This window comes from Rhinolophus hipposideros (assembly GCF_964194185.1).
Source record: "Rhinolophus hipposideros genome assembly, chromosome: 2".
NCBI classification, from domain to species: domain Eukaryota; kingdom Metazoa; phylum Chordata; class Mammalia; order Chiroptera; family Rhinolophidae; genus Rhinolophus; species Rhinolophus hipposideros.
In genome coordinates, this window is record NC_138048.1 from 108,427,016 (window position 1) to 108,443,951 (window position 16,936).

The following is a 16,936-nucleotide window of genomic DNA, read 5'->3' on the forward strand; positions in this document are numbered from 1 at the left end:
TATTTCCTTCCTTTTGCTTGCTTTGGTTTTATCTTGTTCCTGTTTCTCTAGGTTCTTTTTTTTTTTTTGGAGGGAACAGCTCGCAGTGACCCAGGAAGGGATTGAACCAGCAACCTTGGTGCTACCAGCACCACGCTCTAGCCAGCTCAGCTAACCGGCCACCTGTCTAGGTTCTTGATATGGGAGCTTGGATTATTAATTTGGATGGCTCTTCTTTTACTTTGACCAAGTTGATGTGGCAGACTTTACGTGTACCTGCCAATACTTACACATGCACATTGTAAGCTTACTGCTAGCCCACAGAGTAGTCGTCTCTGGATGATAAGCACTTATGCTATGTAACTGCTCAAATATATGGGTGCCTGCATGTGCCAGACCCCATGCTAGATGCCAGGTGTGGAGATCTCTTCCCTTGCCAACCACCAATCCAGCCATCACAGTCAGTGGGTGAATTTGCCCATTCGATCTAACTTCCGATGAGTAGAATCTTTGACGTGGTGTTTACAAGCATTTGCATGGAGTGTGCTGCAAGCCAGGCCCAGCCCCAGCACTCCACACACATGAGCACACAGGGCGGCGGGGCTCAGATGGGCGCAGAGCTGGGGCAGTGCGGAGCTGTGTGGGTGCGGGGCCGCGTGGACGCGGGGCCGTGTGGGCACGGGGCCGCGTGGGCGCGGGGCTGACCCTGCACTGCCCTGAACCTCCCCATCCTGTGGCATCATCTTCTGAAAATGCTCATCCTGTCCAGGAGGCTTCGGTTCTTGGGAAATCAAGAGTCTGAGCCACACCGAATGGAACGGTGTGTTACGGTATTAGTTCTGGTCTCTTAGTCATCCCTCCGGGACCTTAAGGTGTGGTTAGCATGTCGTGAGATGAAAGATAGTAAGTTGGAAGCCAAACTGAAGCTAACGTCTCGGTACTGATCGTCATGTTTAATATTCAGCCAGCTTGGCATCTCTCGGTTTCCAGATACACAAAGCGTGCTTTGTGGGAGGCTTGTCATCTGACTGTGCTCTTTGCCTCAAGCATCTTTCCTTTACTTCTGAGGCCGTTAAGCTGCTTGTTCTGAAGTTGTGAACACAGGTGTTCTGTTTTCTAAGACTCCCTTCCTGGTGTGTTTCTGACCTACAGCAGATTCAAAGTGCCATCACAGGCACCCTCAGCCCCCAGGGAATCGTCGTGCCAGCTTCCGCACTGCAACAGGGAAACGTAACCATGGCAACCGTGGCAGGTATGGCAATGGGAAAAGGGACACCTTGTCCTGGAGCTTTTGCAGAAGTCCTTTACAGTAGAACAGAGACGTGTATAAATACCGGGGGTGCCGAACATGTATACACGTGGACACTCTGGTCAGTGTTGCTCAAGTCAGTGTCTGGACGCTGATAGTAACTACTTTGAGCACCTCTGGTCATTGCAGAAGTCAAACATGACTTGTATTCATCTTTTGTTATCGGTATATATTATTCCAATTTTAATACAGTTTTTCCCTTTCTTAAAATGTGTGTACATTTTCTGCTTCCTTCTGTATAATTTTTAGTCAATAACAGTTCCCTAAGAGGAGTGCCAACATCGACAGCTCTCTGAGTGCTTGTTTCTTGTTAATTCTCAGTAACAAACACTTGATGCACATTGTGTTCCCTGCCGAAAAATACTGGGACGCAAGGTTTTATATAGGAGCTGGAACTATAGAGCAAAACCCAATTCTAATTTTCAAAGAATGTTTTTCAATTGTGCTCTTAGCAGCACCTGGAAAATCTTAAGTTGTGCCCTTAATTGATGACAAGCCGATAAAAATGCAGTCTTAGTCTCGGTGTTACTTGTGTAATAACCACCCCAGGAAGGGGACACACTCGAGCCCTGGCACACGACCACCATGAAAATGGGATAGGGCATGTAAGGAGGGAGAGAGAGTTACGTGAAAAAGTCCCACAGGACAGCAAAAGGGAATCCTCCACCGGAAATAAAGCACATTTGATCCAAAAAATAACTGTAGTAAGTTGCCATTTAATGCCTTTGGCCAGGTCCTTTGATACGTGCTAACTGGGGAGAGTAGAAAACAGAGGCAAGCAGAGGAAGGGGGTGCAAACCTCAGAGCCGACCGTGCCCTATGCTGTCTGTCTGCCTGTAAGGGGCACAGGGCTGCCCATGGGCACAGTGCCCCCCCCACCCACGGGCCTGAGCACAGGTCGGCGAGCAAAGTGTTGGTTATTTGAAATGAAGTAAAAAGCTTCTCAAACTACAGATTTTATTCCTTCCATTGTATATTGAAAAGATTGGTTTTTAAATCACTGACATTTGAATGTCATTTAATTTTTTTCTTCCTTTTCGAGGTGGCACAGTTTATCAGCCTGTCACAGTTGTGACTCCTCAAGGTCAAGTAGTGACACAGGCGCTGTCGCCTGGTACAATAAGGATCCAGAACTCCCAGGTGCGTGTACACTTCCTTTGGAAGTGTTCGGGGGGAGGCGTGGGGGGGTGTCGCACAGATGGGGACGCAGGTCGAGCCAGACTTGAGCCATCCCCTCTGCGTGAAGACACTTGTCCCAGACTTGCTCTCATGTAGCCGTCTTCAGTTAATCCGTATGGCACTGTTTTGGTTTTCTTTTTAACTCCTCATCACCTTCATTGTAGAAAAGTTGTGAAGTTCAGAGAAGTCTAAAGAAGTGGGAAAAAAGCCGTCCATTATACCTCCCCTCAAGCAAGCAGTGTTGTCTGGTTTGACGTTGGATTGTGTAGCTGTCTCCATGGCAGGAAATGTGGGGCCGCGTAGACGGGCTCCCTCTGTGTCACAGCGGGGCCACAGCGGCTTCTCAGACCACACCCAGCTGCCCGCACCTCTGGTGTGTGTTGGCCTCTGACTTTTCTGCTGTGCCCCTGCTGAGCCAGAGGAGGGCTGGTTCTCACGGTGTGCAGCCACGTGGGTGAGGTCCTGCCACACCCCGGGGAGACCCTTGAGAGAGGGTTCCCCTTCCCCTCTCCTCACTGCCCAGTGGGGCCCTGCTCCAAGAAGGCTCGTCTGCTGTCCCCCCACAGCCCGCCACCTGCTGGGGACACCATCTGCCAGAGCATGGGGGCAGCTTTGCAGGCAGAAGCCACAGAGCTGCAAATGCTATGACACATCGTGACCTCTCTGCTCAGGGTCCCTAAGTCTTTGGGAAAATAAGACAGACTCGATGGCCTGCCAGAACCCTCTAAGTCGTGGGGACACACACACACACACACACACACACACACACACACACACACACACGTGTGCGTCACCCGTAGCTGGGTTTAAATCAGTGACAGTGTTTCTGTTGTCGGTTCTTGTTTGAGAGCATTGATTCCTCTGTCTGTTAGTTGCTTGTCTGGTCTGCATAGATGTTTTCTGTATCCTTATTAGCAACTTTGGGGTCCCACCTTGGGGATGGGGGTGTTTTCTTGCTTCAGACAGCAGATATGAGAGAGCTGGCGTGTGAAGCCGGGCTTTCTACTTTTAACTTCAGAAAAGGTTTCACTGGACAAAGTCTCGCTGGGGTGGGGCAGTGGCTGCCGACGGGGCGGGGGGCAGAGGTCACCTGGGCACACACGGCCTCGAACACAGCGGTGGGGGTGGGGCTAGGCCCCCTGCGCTGTCCCTGGGTCCCCAGCTGCCTTCCTGTCCCGGTAGCTTCTCATCTATAGTCGCTGAGAACGTAAAGCAGGGCCCCGTTTGCAGCGCTACCCAGGAGTAAAGTGAGCTGTTGTGAGAGGGAAACATTTTCATCAGATGCCTTACTCACCATTAGAGCTTCACTCGTCCTGTTGTTGGAGAAGGAAGTTTTCTACTTAACTGAGTTTTCTTGCGAAGATTACTGGTTTAAATTGCAAACAGACCAAGTTTGAATTATTTCAGTAGAACAGCAGCTCTTCGGCAGGCTGGTGAGCACGACGCCCTCGCTTCCTGGGCTTGTGAGCTGCCTCTGCGCTGGTCCGCGGTGGCTTACGATGGCCTTGTCCTCCTGGCCTGTCCTCCCTGTTGTTACTGCTTCCAGAGTGGCGGGGCTGGGAAGCCAGAGAAAGGAGCTGGGTCCCTGAGAGTAACTAGACCTGCCAGAGCTGGGGTGTCCTTATAAAGCTCTCATGCCTGTCCGTGACAATGACGATCCTGTCATAGCTATGAGGGCAGCTCTGGGCTGTTTTTCCTCCTTTTTGGCCAGAGTTTGGGTTCTCGTGCTTCCGTAATTAGGGTGAGTAGCTTACCAGTGAGAACTGCTGTGTGGTTGGGTCAGAAGCCTCAGGGTTGGTTGTATCAAGCAAGTTGGTGATGAGAACGACTCCTGTTGTCACTGTGGTGGTTGGCATCACGGGTGAACCGCGGCAGTGTGGGGGCCGGTGGGAGGGCGGTGGGTGCCGTCCGGCCTGCCCCCAGGACCGTCCCTGCCATTGTGGGGCACGTTCTGACCTGGTAGCGGTCTGTCAGAAGTGGGAGGGTTTGGACTCTCTTCCTATGGCATTTGTACAGAAGCATCTTTAATTATACTTCTAGGGCAGACCCACTTAAAAACATTTATTTGAGGAAACGAGAAGTAACGGGGGAGTGATATTTCGTTGATTTCTCCCTCCCCTTTCCCCAGCAGTCTTATTTCTGCAATCCTTATTCATATTGAAGACGTTCTCAGGAGCTGCCTGAAATCTCTTTTAGGCTAGAAGCTCAGATTTTATCATGTCCATTTCTAGAGGAAGCGAGATGCGAGATGAGCACTGGTGGTGCAAGCGAGGGCGTGGGGCTCCCCTGTCTGAGGGTGCATGCCTCAGGCCGTCTTGGCGTCCATCGCATCTGCCCAGCGGAACAGGGCCCTGCACAGCTGAGATACTAGAGGCAGTAGTTCCAGAGCGGAAGGACCCGTAGCCTAGAAACTATGGCTCTGCTGGAAATCAGTCACTCATTCCTGCGGTCCTTGGCTATTTGCTGCGCCTGAGGTCATGAACTGCTAGGATGCATCATAATTGTCTGTACTTTCTAACATGATTTTTCAATTGTTTAAAAGCTTCAGTTACAGTTAAACCAAGACCTGAGCATCTTGCATCAAGATGATGGCTCCTCGAAGAATAAGAGGGGGGTCCTGCCGAAGCACGCCACCAGCGTGATGAGGTCCTGGCTCTTTCAGCACATTGGGGTAAGGGCAGTGCCTTCGCAGGTAGCCAGACCCTCCAGGACCTGTCTGGGACAGGAGGCCTGGTTTTAAGTGTCTGTATTATTTTAGCTGTCCGTAGTGGCTTCAGCGTGGGACAGAAGGGAGGGGACCAAACAATGGGGGATGTCGCTTCAAGAAACTTAAACGAGGGGGCTCCTGGTGAAAAGGGGCTCATTGGGCTTGTGTGAGCCATCTGCGCGCATGAGGGGGCGGCTCCCGTGGGGGACTGGTGGGGGAGGGAGGTTGGGGGCAAGGGGGAAGACGAGGCTTTTGGGCAAAACCTCAGAAAAGAGCGCTATTTCCTATGTTGGATTTTTAAGGACGGTGTGCTAAGGTCGGAGGTGGAGCTGGGAGCGTGGCCAGGGCTGCAGACGGCCTGCTGACCATGAGATGGCACTGCCAGCAGCAGCGCTGCCACACCCCATTCTGTCTGAGCACCTCACTTCCTCAGCGGGCTCCGGGCCGTCCTCTCCGTGAAGACCCCTGTCTTGGGAAGCACACACTTGCTGATGGAGTTAGTGGGACAGAGAGCTCATTACCAAGTTGAGTCCCTCAAGCCTCAGGCTACTAACCTCAGGGGAAGTGTGTGACCCAGAGCGGCTTCCGGCAGTGCCATTCGGCCTAGCGGCCAGGGTCGGGACTGACCAGGGCAGCTGTGAGCAGCGGGCGGGGACAGGGACTGCTGCGTGACAGGCGTGTCGGGGCCATGGGAAGACCCTGCGGGGGCGCAGGTGCCGAGGCCGTTCCTGAGGTCCGGGGGACACAGGAAAGGAGTCCAGCAGGAGGCTGCCCCGTGCGCGGTGCATGAGAACCAGCTGTTCAGCCAGCGCTTCCCTGAGGTTTTCTCTGCGTGCATGTGGCCGCCCGCTCCTTCAGCGGCCCTGCCCCCGGGCTGCCCCTGAGAGCGGGGCTGGCCCCTCTCCTCCCTGCCCTCGTTATCCGCTCCTGCCTTTGGCTGCTGGCCGCGTCCTCTCCGGGCCCATCTTTGTCTCCATCCTCACCCTGAGTGTGAGCCCCAACACCCTGGCTCAGCCATCTCACCTCCCTTTGGGTTTGGCCCTTGTCACTGTTGCTTGCCCCCCGTCCTCTAGTTGGCATTGGGCTCCTCTGAGGAGTAGGAACCCGGGGAGACTGGCTCCCAGCTTTGATTTGGCAGGTGATGTCACTGAGCAGTCCTGAGGGGGTGACCCTGAAGGAGCCCCCAGCTTCTCCCTCCTCTGCTGTCCATTGTCTACGAAGCTGCTCCTGCCAGCAGGGCTGGTGATATGTCTGCACAGGGAACAGTGTAGTCGTGTCTAGAAATTTGTCCTGAAAAGATTCACCAGACAGTGAAAGATTTGACGAATAAAATGGTACAGTGGTGTTCATTTACTAACGAGAAAGGAGTTGGGGTGTGGATTAGAACGTATCAGTTGGATGGAATATCATACATACAGCTAGTTAACGTGGTAGATGGGGCTGTGAGCATCAGAGGCCTCGGGTAGATGGAAGGAAGTGAGCAGTAGGACAGACGTGCTTTTAAATATGTTGTGATTGTTACAAGCTGTAAATAAACCTGTAATGTAATGACTGGAACATGCACAAATCAGTGGTGGGATTGGGTAGTTTCCCGTTATGTTTCCTTTAACGTTTTAATAATTTCTGAAACAGTAACCCTGCTAGTAGTCTCGGTTAAAATACCACTTTTCCTCCTGAGAAGCATTTTCTATCTCCTCGTGCCCTCATTTCTCTGAAATACTGTCCTCTCCTTGTAGCTTTCCTGATACTCTGGGGCAGCATTTTGGGGTTTTCTGTTTGTTTTCCCATTTGTGGACTTAGGTTTGCTGCCCCTCTTTAGTTCCTGGGCTTTTTAAAGGGCAATGACAATGTTCCTGTTTCCAAAACCTGTACCTCGGGGCCACATGCTCGTGTGTGGAATCAGCTGAGTTACTGCCAGTGGGTTCCGGGGTACAGAAGCTCCCGCGACCGCCTGACACTGTTCCCCGATCACTGTCACAGGCAGTGACTGCCAGCGTCCCGAGTGGTCTCTTCAGATAAAGGCCAGATAACCCCGCTCCTGACTTTGTTTCCTCACACTCTGGGGTCCGGGTTGGCCCGACTATAAGAGACGTCAGTGCGTGTAGGTTTTAGAGTAAATGTCTTGCTGGTTTCTACACGGGGGCAATAATCAGCTGTGGAGAAATTGTTTATTACTATAGACATAAATTAGTTTCCTTCGGTACTTTTGTGAATTCTGAGATTTACTTCTGGTTTCATTCTGTTTTTTAAAGTAAAATGTTTTAATCATATGTAAAAGGAAGAGGAATATAACAGATGCCCCCCACCCCGACCCCAGGCCTCGTGTTAGCCTAGCAGAGACTGTCCCTGAAAGCTGTAGAGGACACGAGTCCATCCCAGTGTCTGTTTCCTCTCGAGGTACCCATAATAGAGACGTGTCACCCCAAGTGATGGGCCTGGAGCGGCTTGCCTGGCCCCTTTCCTGCCACCCCTGTTTAATCAGCTGTAAGGTCGGGGGAGCTTATAAACTCTGTGCCTCGGTTTCCTCATCAGTAACACTGAGGTGACGATAATGTCTGTCTCAGAGCATGCTTGTGAGGAATCAGGGTTTTACTGTAGAATGTGCAGGGCTGGCCTTGGTGGGGCAGAGGTTTCGTGGGTCAGACTCAACCATTTGTCCACTTTAAATGGATGCAGTTTATGGTTCATGAGTTATGCGTCAATAAATAGACACAGAAACCCTGGACCGTCTCGGGTGCCCGGACAGCGCCCGGACGTGACAGCCCAGTTGGCGGTGCTGGACCATTGTCCTCGTCAGAGCCTAACTCTGACCACACCCCCTGTGCTTTCCCCAGCTGCTGCCACAACTCCCGGGCGGTCCTGGGCAGCCAGGAGAAAGGCTTCATGCTGTTTGGGGCATTTCTAAAAAGTCACAAGACTGCAGTTAGATTTTCACCAAAAGCAGCATGGATACTTGTCAGTTATTTCCAAATGATTACTATGTGCCTGTTTTATCTGACAATCTCAGTCCCTCTTTAAAAACTGAAGTTCTTGGTGACGCTTTTTATTTCTAGCATCCCTACCCCACGGAAGATGAGAAGAAGCAGATCGCTGCGCAGACCAGTTTGACACTGCTGCAAGTGAACAACTGGTAAGACGGCTCGCTTTCCAGAAGTGCCGGTGCACCTCACAGAACACGTGGAAACAGTGACATTTGGCTGCACATAGATGAGTTCTTTCCCCAGCAAGACTTGGCAGCGTGCTGGGATCCGTGGCAAGCCACTTCAGAGCAAACCAGCACACACTTTGAACTTGCAGGTTGAATGACCAGCACCGCGCTGCTTCTTGCCTGCGTCCGTCCTACGTGCCTGATTAGAACTGTGCTTCTCTGTTGCCTTACTAACCCCAGCCCCCCACTGTCAGTCAGAAATGGGATGTGTTCGTGACTGAGCTTCTCTAGAAGGGTGCTGGACGGCCGGGATGAGCTGTCCTGACCTCTGGTGGCCCCTCGGCAGTCTCCCACCTTTCAAACCCTGTATCCCTTCGTCAGCTATGATTGGGGGCGACAACCCTCAGCCGCCCATGTGTGGCCTTCCCCATGCCAGCGTGCTAGGAGGGAGCCTCCCAGGATGGTGTTCCTTTATAGAGGACACCTCCTGGCCTAGCTCTGTGGCACACATGACTGAGGACGCCCGGACCCTGACCACGGCTTTTCCCTTCCTTTCATTTTTATTTACTTATGATTCAGGCGTAGGAAATGATTTTAGCTTAATGCAGTTGGCACGCGTAAAAGAAAAGAAAGCACGAATTCTACCACTTGTGAACATGGTTATCTTATTTTAACTGGTAAAATGTAACATCGAAGGTCAGGGAAGTCCCCGTATAACTGGTAAGCCTCCCGAGTCACGCAGATACACACACAGGAGGCATGCTTTGGCACTGTGCTAAACAGTTCTGTTGTCCTGCCGCCGGGCCATCAGTTTTGCTTTGGGAAGCAACAATAGACCATGCTATTTGAATTATTTCCTGCGAAATCTCTCTCTCTCTTTTTTTAAGTTTATTGGGGCGACAATTGTTAGTAGTTACATAGATGATTTCAGGTGTACAATTCTGTATTACATCATCTGTATGTCACACTGTGTGTTCACCACCCAGAGTCAGTTCTCCTGCCATCACCATATACTTGATAAATCTTTTTAAGTAAACTAGTAACAGAAACCTAAGCTGCACGTTATTGCTGCCGTGCTGTTGTGACGTCCTAGTGTGTCCCAGTAGTTCTCTCGTGTGGTCTTGTGTTGACACTTGTGTTTTGGTTTAGTCATGACAGTGATTGATTGGTTGATTGATTGATTGGAGGGTGAATGCAGACACGGTTACTTCTTTGGTCTTCTGATGCTTTTGTCACCATTCAGCCCTCACCTTACTTTTCTTTGTTTATTGACTTCCTCATGTTCCCTGACTTGCTACTCTATGTGGTTCACGGGATTGTCTTATCTAGAAGGTTTAACATCAACTTTTACCTTTTAAAATTACTAACAGTTTAATAACATGACTTTCATAAATTCTGAAATTTCCAAAATCTTTTAATTACTATTTGTAGCTACTTTTACTCTTTGTGACTTTTTCTTTACTCTTATATTCGCAAAAGTTACATCTGGGACTGAGGCTGACCAGAGCAGCCCTCGTTAGCTTATGCCTCTGCCTCGTGGCAGCTTTGAAGAAGAAGGCTGAAGCAGCAGCAGGCTTCCGTCCAAGGTGCTACTGGAGCCAGGGGCACTGCGGGCTGTCGTGAGGTCTTCTGGTTCAGGTCATGCTTGTGCCACAGGGACCGAAGATACACTCTGAGTGAAGCTCTGGTGCGGCTGTCATTGTTATCAGATGTGTCCACACGCAGTTTTACATGTTCTCGAGTCTTCAGATTTTAACGCGAAGCAGCCTTAGAGTCAGTCTACTTCAAGTCTGTCGTTTTGCATGTGGGCCTCAAAAGAGAAACTGCCACACCCTGACAGACCGATTTGGCCTCTGCTCCACGCAGGACGTGCTGCCCGGCCACCCCGAGGTCAGCTTTCAGTGGGTTAGCACAAGTGACTACAAAGAGGTTGGTTCCCTCTGTCTGTCCCTCAGAATCCTGAGACCAAACGACAGAACAGCTCCCCAGGCTTGGCAGGTGTGGTTTTCTGTCCTGGGTCAGGCTGACGCGTGAGTCGGCTCTGCGGGACAGCTGTGGCTCTCCTGCCATCACAGGTCTTGGGGTGTAGATGTAGATGGATGGGCACAGGGGCCGTTTTCTGGGCCCTCCAGAGACTGCGGGCGAGTCACTGCCTCGCCCTCCTGCTTTCCCACATTGGGAGGCAACAGCCCGGGTCCTGGGAGTGCTGGGAATTAAAGAAAGCAGTCTTTCTCTCCCCATCTTTAAAACTTACTGCCGGATCTGTTTCTGTGAAAGCACATCCTGCCTTGCTTACTGCTTGAGCGCTTTTGTGGCTCTCTATGTGGCCCTCAGTCTCAGAGCGGCGGATTTTATCCCGGTGCTAGCCGCGTGTCTAGGGCAGTTTGGTGACTCGTGACTTCGGCGTCTAAAAAGTAGCTCCCACTCAGAATAGTCTTTGGAAAAGATGGACTCCTGCCTGAGACCACGCTCAGTGGTCAGGATGGAGCCAGCTAGTGCATGCTCCAAGCTTGGGCCTTGTCCTCAAGGACACACAGCGAGGCCACGTGGGACGGGCAGTGCCGTCGTAACCTGTCTCTCCCTGAGAGAAAGTAATGTCACAGGCACACCTGACAGTGTCTGCATTGCATGATGAATGTCACCTTCACAAATGTGGACTAAATCAAAGTGGAGAAGGGGTGACAGGAAGGAGGTGGTCTTAGACCAGTGAGTGGTTTTAAAACCAGCTCGCCCTCTTTTTCTGGACACGTGGCTAATGTACGTGTGCCTGGCGTGAGTGTCTGCTGGGCTGGAGGCTGAGCTTTTCCGACCGGCACAGACGGTCCTAAAGTAGCTCGTTCCCTAAGGCCCTTGTCGCTCCCTCACAGGCCTTCCCAGAGGCCGCTGTGCTGACGGCTGTTCCTTTGTTGGCCCCGATATGTAGGTTCATCAACGCTAGAAGACGGATTCTTCAGCCCATGTTGGATTCGAGTTGTTCCGAAACTCCAAAAACAAAGAAGAAAACTGCTCAGAACAGGCCGGTTCAGAGGTTTTGGCCCGACTCCATTGCATCAGGAGCCGCACAGCCACCGTCCGGTGACCTCGCCATGTCAGAAGGTACGGCCGACCCAGGGCGTGCGCGCGGTAACACTGCAGGTCGGTCCTGAGATGGCGGCACGAAAGGCTGCGATTGAGCGCTGCTCCTGGGAGTGTAGGGAACGTGACGTGTGTGCAGTTGCCTGGTTTTGTATCTGAGGCGTGACAAAGGCCTTAGCTGTGGACGCGTTGTTCTGGGTGCCAGTGTGCAAGGGGCACCAGTGCTAGGGACCAGATGACACTCACAGCATGAGACACGATTCACACCCAAGAGCCAGCGGCGCCTGCCCTGGCCTGGCTCCTTCCCACCTTCCTCTTCCCTCGCACTCCGGGCAGAGTGTGGCATCGTTGCATTTTCACACCTGCCCCTTTGCTTCTTTCCCTTTTAGTCCCCTCAGCCTGTGTCTCGCTTTTGCTTGTCCGCTTTGACCCGTCCCTCTCTCCCCGTCACAAGTCACCCCTCCGACAAGTTTAATGTGCATCTTTCTGGTTTGTGTGCATGGATTTTAAAACGTATACCAACGGTGTTACTATCTCATTCTCACTTTTTAATTCTCCGTCTTTTTTTCCACTCAGCAGCACGCTGTTACTAAGTTAGGGAAGTTTGGGCCATTATTTCTTCAAATATATTTTGTCTTCCCCCCTATCGCCCTACCCTTTCAGGACCCCGGCTGCCTGTATGTTAGGTGGTTAAAAGTCACACAGTTACAGATGTTCTTTCAGGTTCTGGATTCTTTTTCCGTTTCTCCATGGGCCGTTCCTGTTCCCACCTGTCAGCAGTCTCTTTCTCGTGCTGTGTTTCTCGTGCTGTGTTGAATCTTCTCTAGCCCCCCCCCAGCGGGCTTCTCATGTTACACATGTAGTTTTTGTTTCTAAGAGTTCCATGTGAGTCTTGGATGTCTCTCATGGGTCTCCTTAAGTGCTGAGCACAGAGAGAACAGTCGTAATACCTCCTTGGGGCCTGCCTGTTGATTCTGTCCCGTCAGTTCTGGTCGGTTCCCACCAATGCGTTTTCTCCTCATTCTGGGCTGTTCTCCTGCCCGTCGCTGTGCCCGGGGATCTCTGGCTGGGGCCAGGTACTGGGAGCGACCACAGGTCTTCCTGAGCTCTGTTCTGGCGCTCAGTCCGTCAGGGCAGTCTGATCCTCTTGGGCCTTTCAGGTTCCTCTTGTTCTCTGGGCCCAGCAGTGCTTGTTCCAGGCTCTTTGCCCTCCACAATCGAGCAAGATCTTGAGAGGCCCCCGGGGCCCATGCACTGGCTGTGTCCAGTGCGGCTCTCAGCCCTGGATGCTGTGCTCGGTCCTTCCCCAGCCGTGCTGGCCCGGGGCTTGGGATGGGCCCCTCACAGTGGGCCGTGAATCATGCTTATTTTATTTCTACCTAATCCCTCAAGTTGTGGCCTGTGCGTTTAAAGCTTTGGCTTCATCGTGTGGGTTTTGATATGTAGTGATCCTACATTCATATTCATATAACTTTTTGTTTTCTCTTTTCATCCAATAATTAGAACGGTATTATTTCTCTCTCTCTGTCTCTCTCTCCTCCCTTCCACCTCCTTCGGAAAAGGCAGTATGTGTCTACTAGGGAAGAAGTTCAAATAAGAATATGCAGTGAAAACAGATCTTTCCTCATCCCGATGTGTGTTTTTCTCCAGAGACGAACGACCCTTAGCGCCGTGTCTGGCCCACGCCCCCAGCGCACGTGTGATGTGGTACTCTGCACAGACACGAGTGAGCCTTGTTCCCAGACATGAGCACATCCTGTAACGGTGTCTGCTCTTGCTTTCACCACTCGTTAATACATCTGGAGATTTTTACAGGTGGACACCTGCCGCCCCTAGTTCCCAAGATGGACAGGGCTTGGCATATCCCGCTTTCTCGTTTCCCCTTTCAGACTGGTCTTCCCTGCTCCGATTGTGTTCCCTCTGCTTTGCTTCCCCAGTTACGTCCATCTCAGCCTTTCTCCCGCCTTCTTTGGTCTCTCTTGTTCCCCTTGAGGCACTTGGTTTCCGAGGGCGGAGGCCGCATCCCAAAGCCACACGGGGTCTTAACGTGAGGTCAGATGAGCAAACAGCACTCAGCTGGGGGACAGGCATCTTCCTGCAGGAGCACCCCTGATTCCTGACCACCCCACTCTGCCGCAGGCGCCGTCGTGACGATCAGCACGCCTGTGAGCATGAATGTGGACAGCCTCCAGTCCCTGTCCTCGGACGGGGCCACCCTGGCGGTGCAGCACGTCATGATGGCGGAGCAGAGCGAGGACGAGTCGGTCGACAGCCCGGGGGCCGGCGGGGCCGCGCTCACCCCCGCCCACATCAGCGGGCTGGTCCTGGAGAACAGCGACTCCCTGCAGTAGGACCGGCGGCCAGGACCCGGCGGCGGGCCTGGCTTTCGACAGTTTGCACAGCAAACATTTTACACGGTTTTGTTTCTACCCTGTTTTATATGTAGATATAGAAGCGTGCACTTTTGTATTTCACGGTGAGCTTCGGGAGCGTCTGTGCAGAGTGGCGAGTTCTCTCACACTGTGTGTGTGTGTGCGTGCGTGGGGGGCGGGGGGCTTCAAGGAAAGTCTTTAAAGGTTTAACGCTAAAAATGTGATGAATGACAAACACCCCGTGAGCCCCTCATTAGCTGAAGGAATAGTGTTGCCATTTTCTAAAAAATTATGCAGTTTTCATTGAGTTCCGTGGTGAAAGCAGGTCTCAGTGGGCTGATCTGTTTGTGTAGCCCCTGGATTTGAAAGAAGCTGCTGCCGGTGCGAGGTGGATGACACAACATGACAACAAACTGAGTGACTTCGTGGCAAATGTACAGCAATCTAAACACGTCCAAGTTCTCTCCTATTCAGTGAGCCTGTTTCGTTTGCTATCTATAAAAAAAAAAACTCCTATTTTTACCTTGCTGGAATTATTGGATAAAAAGCTATTTTTATAAATTCGTTATGAATTGGACTATGACTATATTGAGGATGAAATTTCTAGAGAAGAAACCATACATGCTTACTATTTCCATTTGGAGTGTTCTGAATTGACCAAATTTAATGAACTTGCCCCAAGTTAGCTAGCGTAGCACTTTGCATTTACTACTATAAAAGAAACAACTATTTAATGAAATTTTGTATCTTCAAATTTTGGTTTCTAAGTAAATGCTCAGATTGCATTTTACACTTGACCTAAACGTGTATCTAAAGGCATTTGCTAAATAGGACTTAGGTAAGTTAAGTGGAATGGTAGCCAATGATCAGTGAAGAGCTCTTACCGCACATATTTCAGTCTGAGTTAAATTTGAGTACAGTTCAATGGTGACTACACCAATTCAGCTGTGTATTGTTTTAGAATTTTTTAGTCAGCCATGTTATGCATAGAATGTTTATTATAAACTAATATAAAATGTTCTCTATCCCATTGACTCAGAGCTAGGGTATAACCAACATTCAGTTCGTCACATAATTGACAGATGTCCATGAAGTGACAAACGCACGGGATGGTGCTGACGGAGTGACACGGATTCTCGTGTGCGGGCTACACTCGTGGCTCTCAGTCCCGCGGTCCACGCTTTCTCCTCATACACGTTGCTCTGGAATTCCCGGCGCCCGCCCCTCTGACTCGGTCACACGAGATTCGGAATAGTGTTAGGACTTCTATTTCCTGGTGACAAGAGGAACCAAAAGCGCAGACTGGTTTTGTTTGCTTGGGTTGGTTGGTTTTCATCTGTTCACTTGTGGGTGGGGCTTTTTCTCTGAGGAAACGGGGCACCTTGTTTCATAGAGAAGGGCTTTATATAATCTTAACTGGGGTGCCCGATGCTCGGCGTGTCTCTAACGGATGGTTTCATGGTTGGGAAGGTCACCAGTTCTTGCGATTCAACAATAGTAATGAGTTCTGGACCCAGGTTACTTTGAGGGATATTTTGAGCTAGTGCAGAATTTTTTCTGGGACTGACTTCTCCTTCAAAATTTATTAATTAAAGTTAATCCTAGGAAAGTCCTTCCTCGATAACGTAAAAGACAGCAAGAATAATAGACATTTATTTTAAAACCATTTCAGCTTTAAAAAGAAAAACTTGACTATCAACTCTTTTAGGGAAAGAATAACATTCTTAAACGGCTATTGAATTCCTTATTTATAAAAGTTTTTAATATTTTAAGTCTACACAAGTGTGAAAGATCATTTTAGCTTTACTTCAGACTGTTGGATTTCTTAAGAGTAGAAGCTGTGGAAGCCAGCCAGCCCTCCCCTTCTCTCCTCCCTCCCCTCCCTTCAGGTTCGTGAAAACAGTGTCAGAACATGGCTCCTCACAGGCCTTCCCCCAGCAGAAGCCAAGCCCACTGGAGCAGCCAGTGGTCAGCTGAGGCTGCACAATCCGTGTCAGTTTGGGTGCAGGGCCATGGCGGGGTTGCCCCCCGCGCTGGCCTGAGACTCCATCTTCTGTGCCTGGTGGCATTGGCATGTGCCCTGCAGCCCAAGTGGGTGTCCTTAAGCTCCAGGGTGCTGCTGCATTCAGACTACGGTAAAGGTCATTTAGAGAGAGGACACCTGTTCACGTAGCCTGAGGTTCCTTTAACCTCTCCCCAGTAACCACCTGCCTGACCACCTGACGCAGCAAGCTGTCAAGGTTGCTAAACCGCCGCCTAGCACATTTGCTGTCAGTTTGCACCTTATGAATACCCATTTTCCTGCCCTCGGACATCTGAGAGAATCTGTCGAGTACAGCCCACTGTGCTTTCATTGTCACCAAGCAGATCTGATCGGACTTCGTTCTTGTTAGGTTCTTTCCTGATCATGAAGGACGCTTTTGAATGTGTTTTGAGCCCCGGGGGCAGCACACTGGTGTGTGCGCTGCTCAGCGGACCGCAGGTAGCAGGACCGGCTTTGCCAAGCCCAGCGAGCCCCCTGAAGAACACACCCAGCTCTGTCTTTTGGTTCCAGGTAGCACAGCAGGTTTAAGCATCTCTCCACGTGTAAAGGAGAGTGAGCGTGGCGCCAGCTTGTTCAGACCACAGAGCAGTGAAGCTCAAATCGCACCCCTGGGGCTTCGGGAGTCTGTTCTGTGTCACCTGCCGGGTGACCCGACTCTGACCTGTGTGACAAAGTGTTGGAGCACTTTTTTCTTTTAGACAAACTACACATACTCGGAAGGTGTGAAAGGTCCATCTCTGGCAGTTAGTGACAGAAATTACTCAGCAATCTTCCTTTGTTTTAGTTGTTTGGTCTATGAACTGACAATCTTTAAAATGTGAATACTGTAACAATATGTTTTCTTGGATTGTTGTCTTTAAAAGGGATTTTTGTGAAGCAATTGGTTTATCAAAGCAGAAAAATTAAAAATAGAAACAAGCCTTATGGATGTTTTATTTTCTAAAGCTCATGTCACCGCAAGCTACTTTTCTGTTTCAAGTAAAACATTCGGATTGTTGATGTGTTTTGCTGGTGACACTTAGGGTCCATAGTGACCCCTGTACATTTTAAAAATGAGGATTGCACTGCACGGCGGCCGCCAGAGCCATTCGTTTTTCAAGAATCGTAGATTACTTCAGTTAGT

At 50.6% G+C, this 16,936-nt stretch overlaps 1 protein-coding gene across 4 annotated transcripts in view; it reads left to right on the top strand.

Moving 5' to 3' along the window:
* PKNOX1 (PBX/knotted 1 homeobox 1) overlaps positions 1-16,736 on the top strand; it is a 47,450-nt gene extending 30,714 nt beyond the window's left edge. For 3 of the 4 annotated variants that reach the window (XM_081026831.1, XM_081026830.1, XM_081026832.1), the window contains 6 exons: positions 1,132-1,231; positions 2,331-2,428; positions 5,010-5,138; positions 8,228-8,304; positions 11,246-11,418; positions 13,537-16,736. In XM_081026831.1, the coding sequence (XP_080882957.1) occupies positions 1,132-1,231; positions 2,331-2,428; positions 5,010-5,138; positions 8,228-8,304; positions 11,246-11,418; positions 13,537-13,748 (789 nt within the window). In that variant the 3' untranslated portion in view covers positions 13,749-16,736. The remainder of the gene's footprint in view (positions 1-1,131; positions 1,232-2,330; positions 2,429-5,009; positions 5,139-8,227; positions 8,305-11,245; positions 11,419-13,536) is intronic. The other variant, XR_013991804.1, reaches the window with a different exon arrangement.
* Positions 16,737-16,936: the final 200 nt, after the last annotated feature.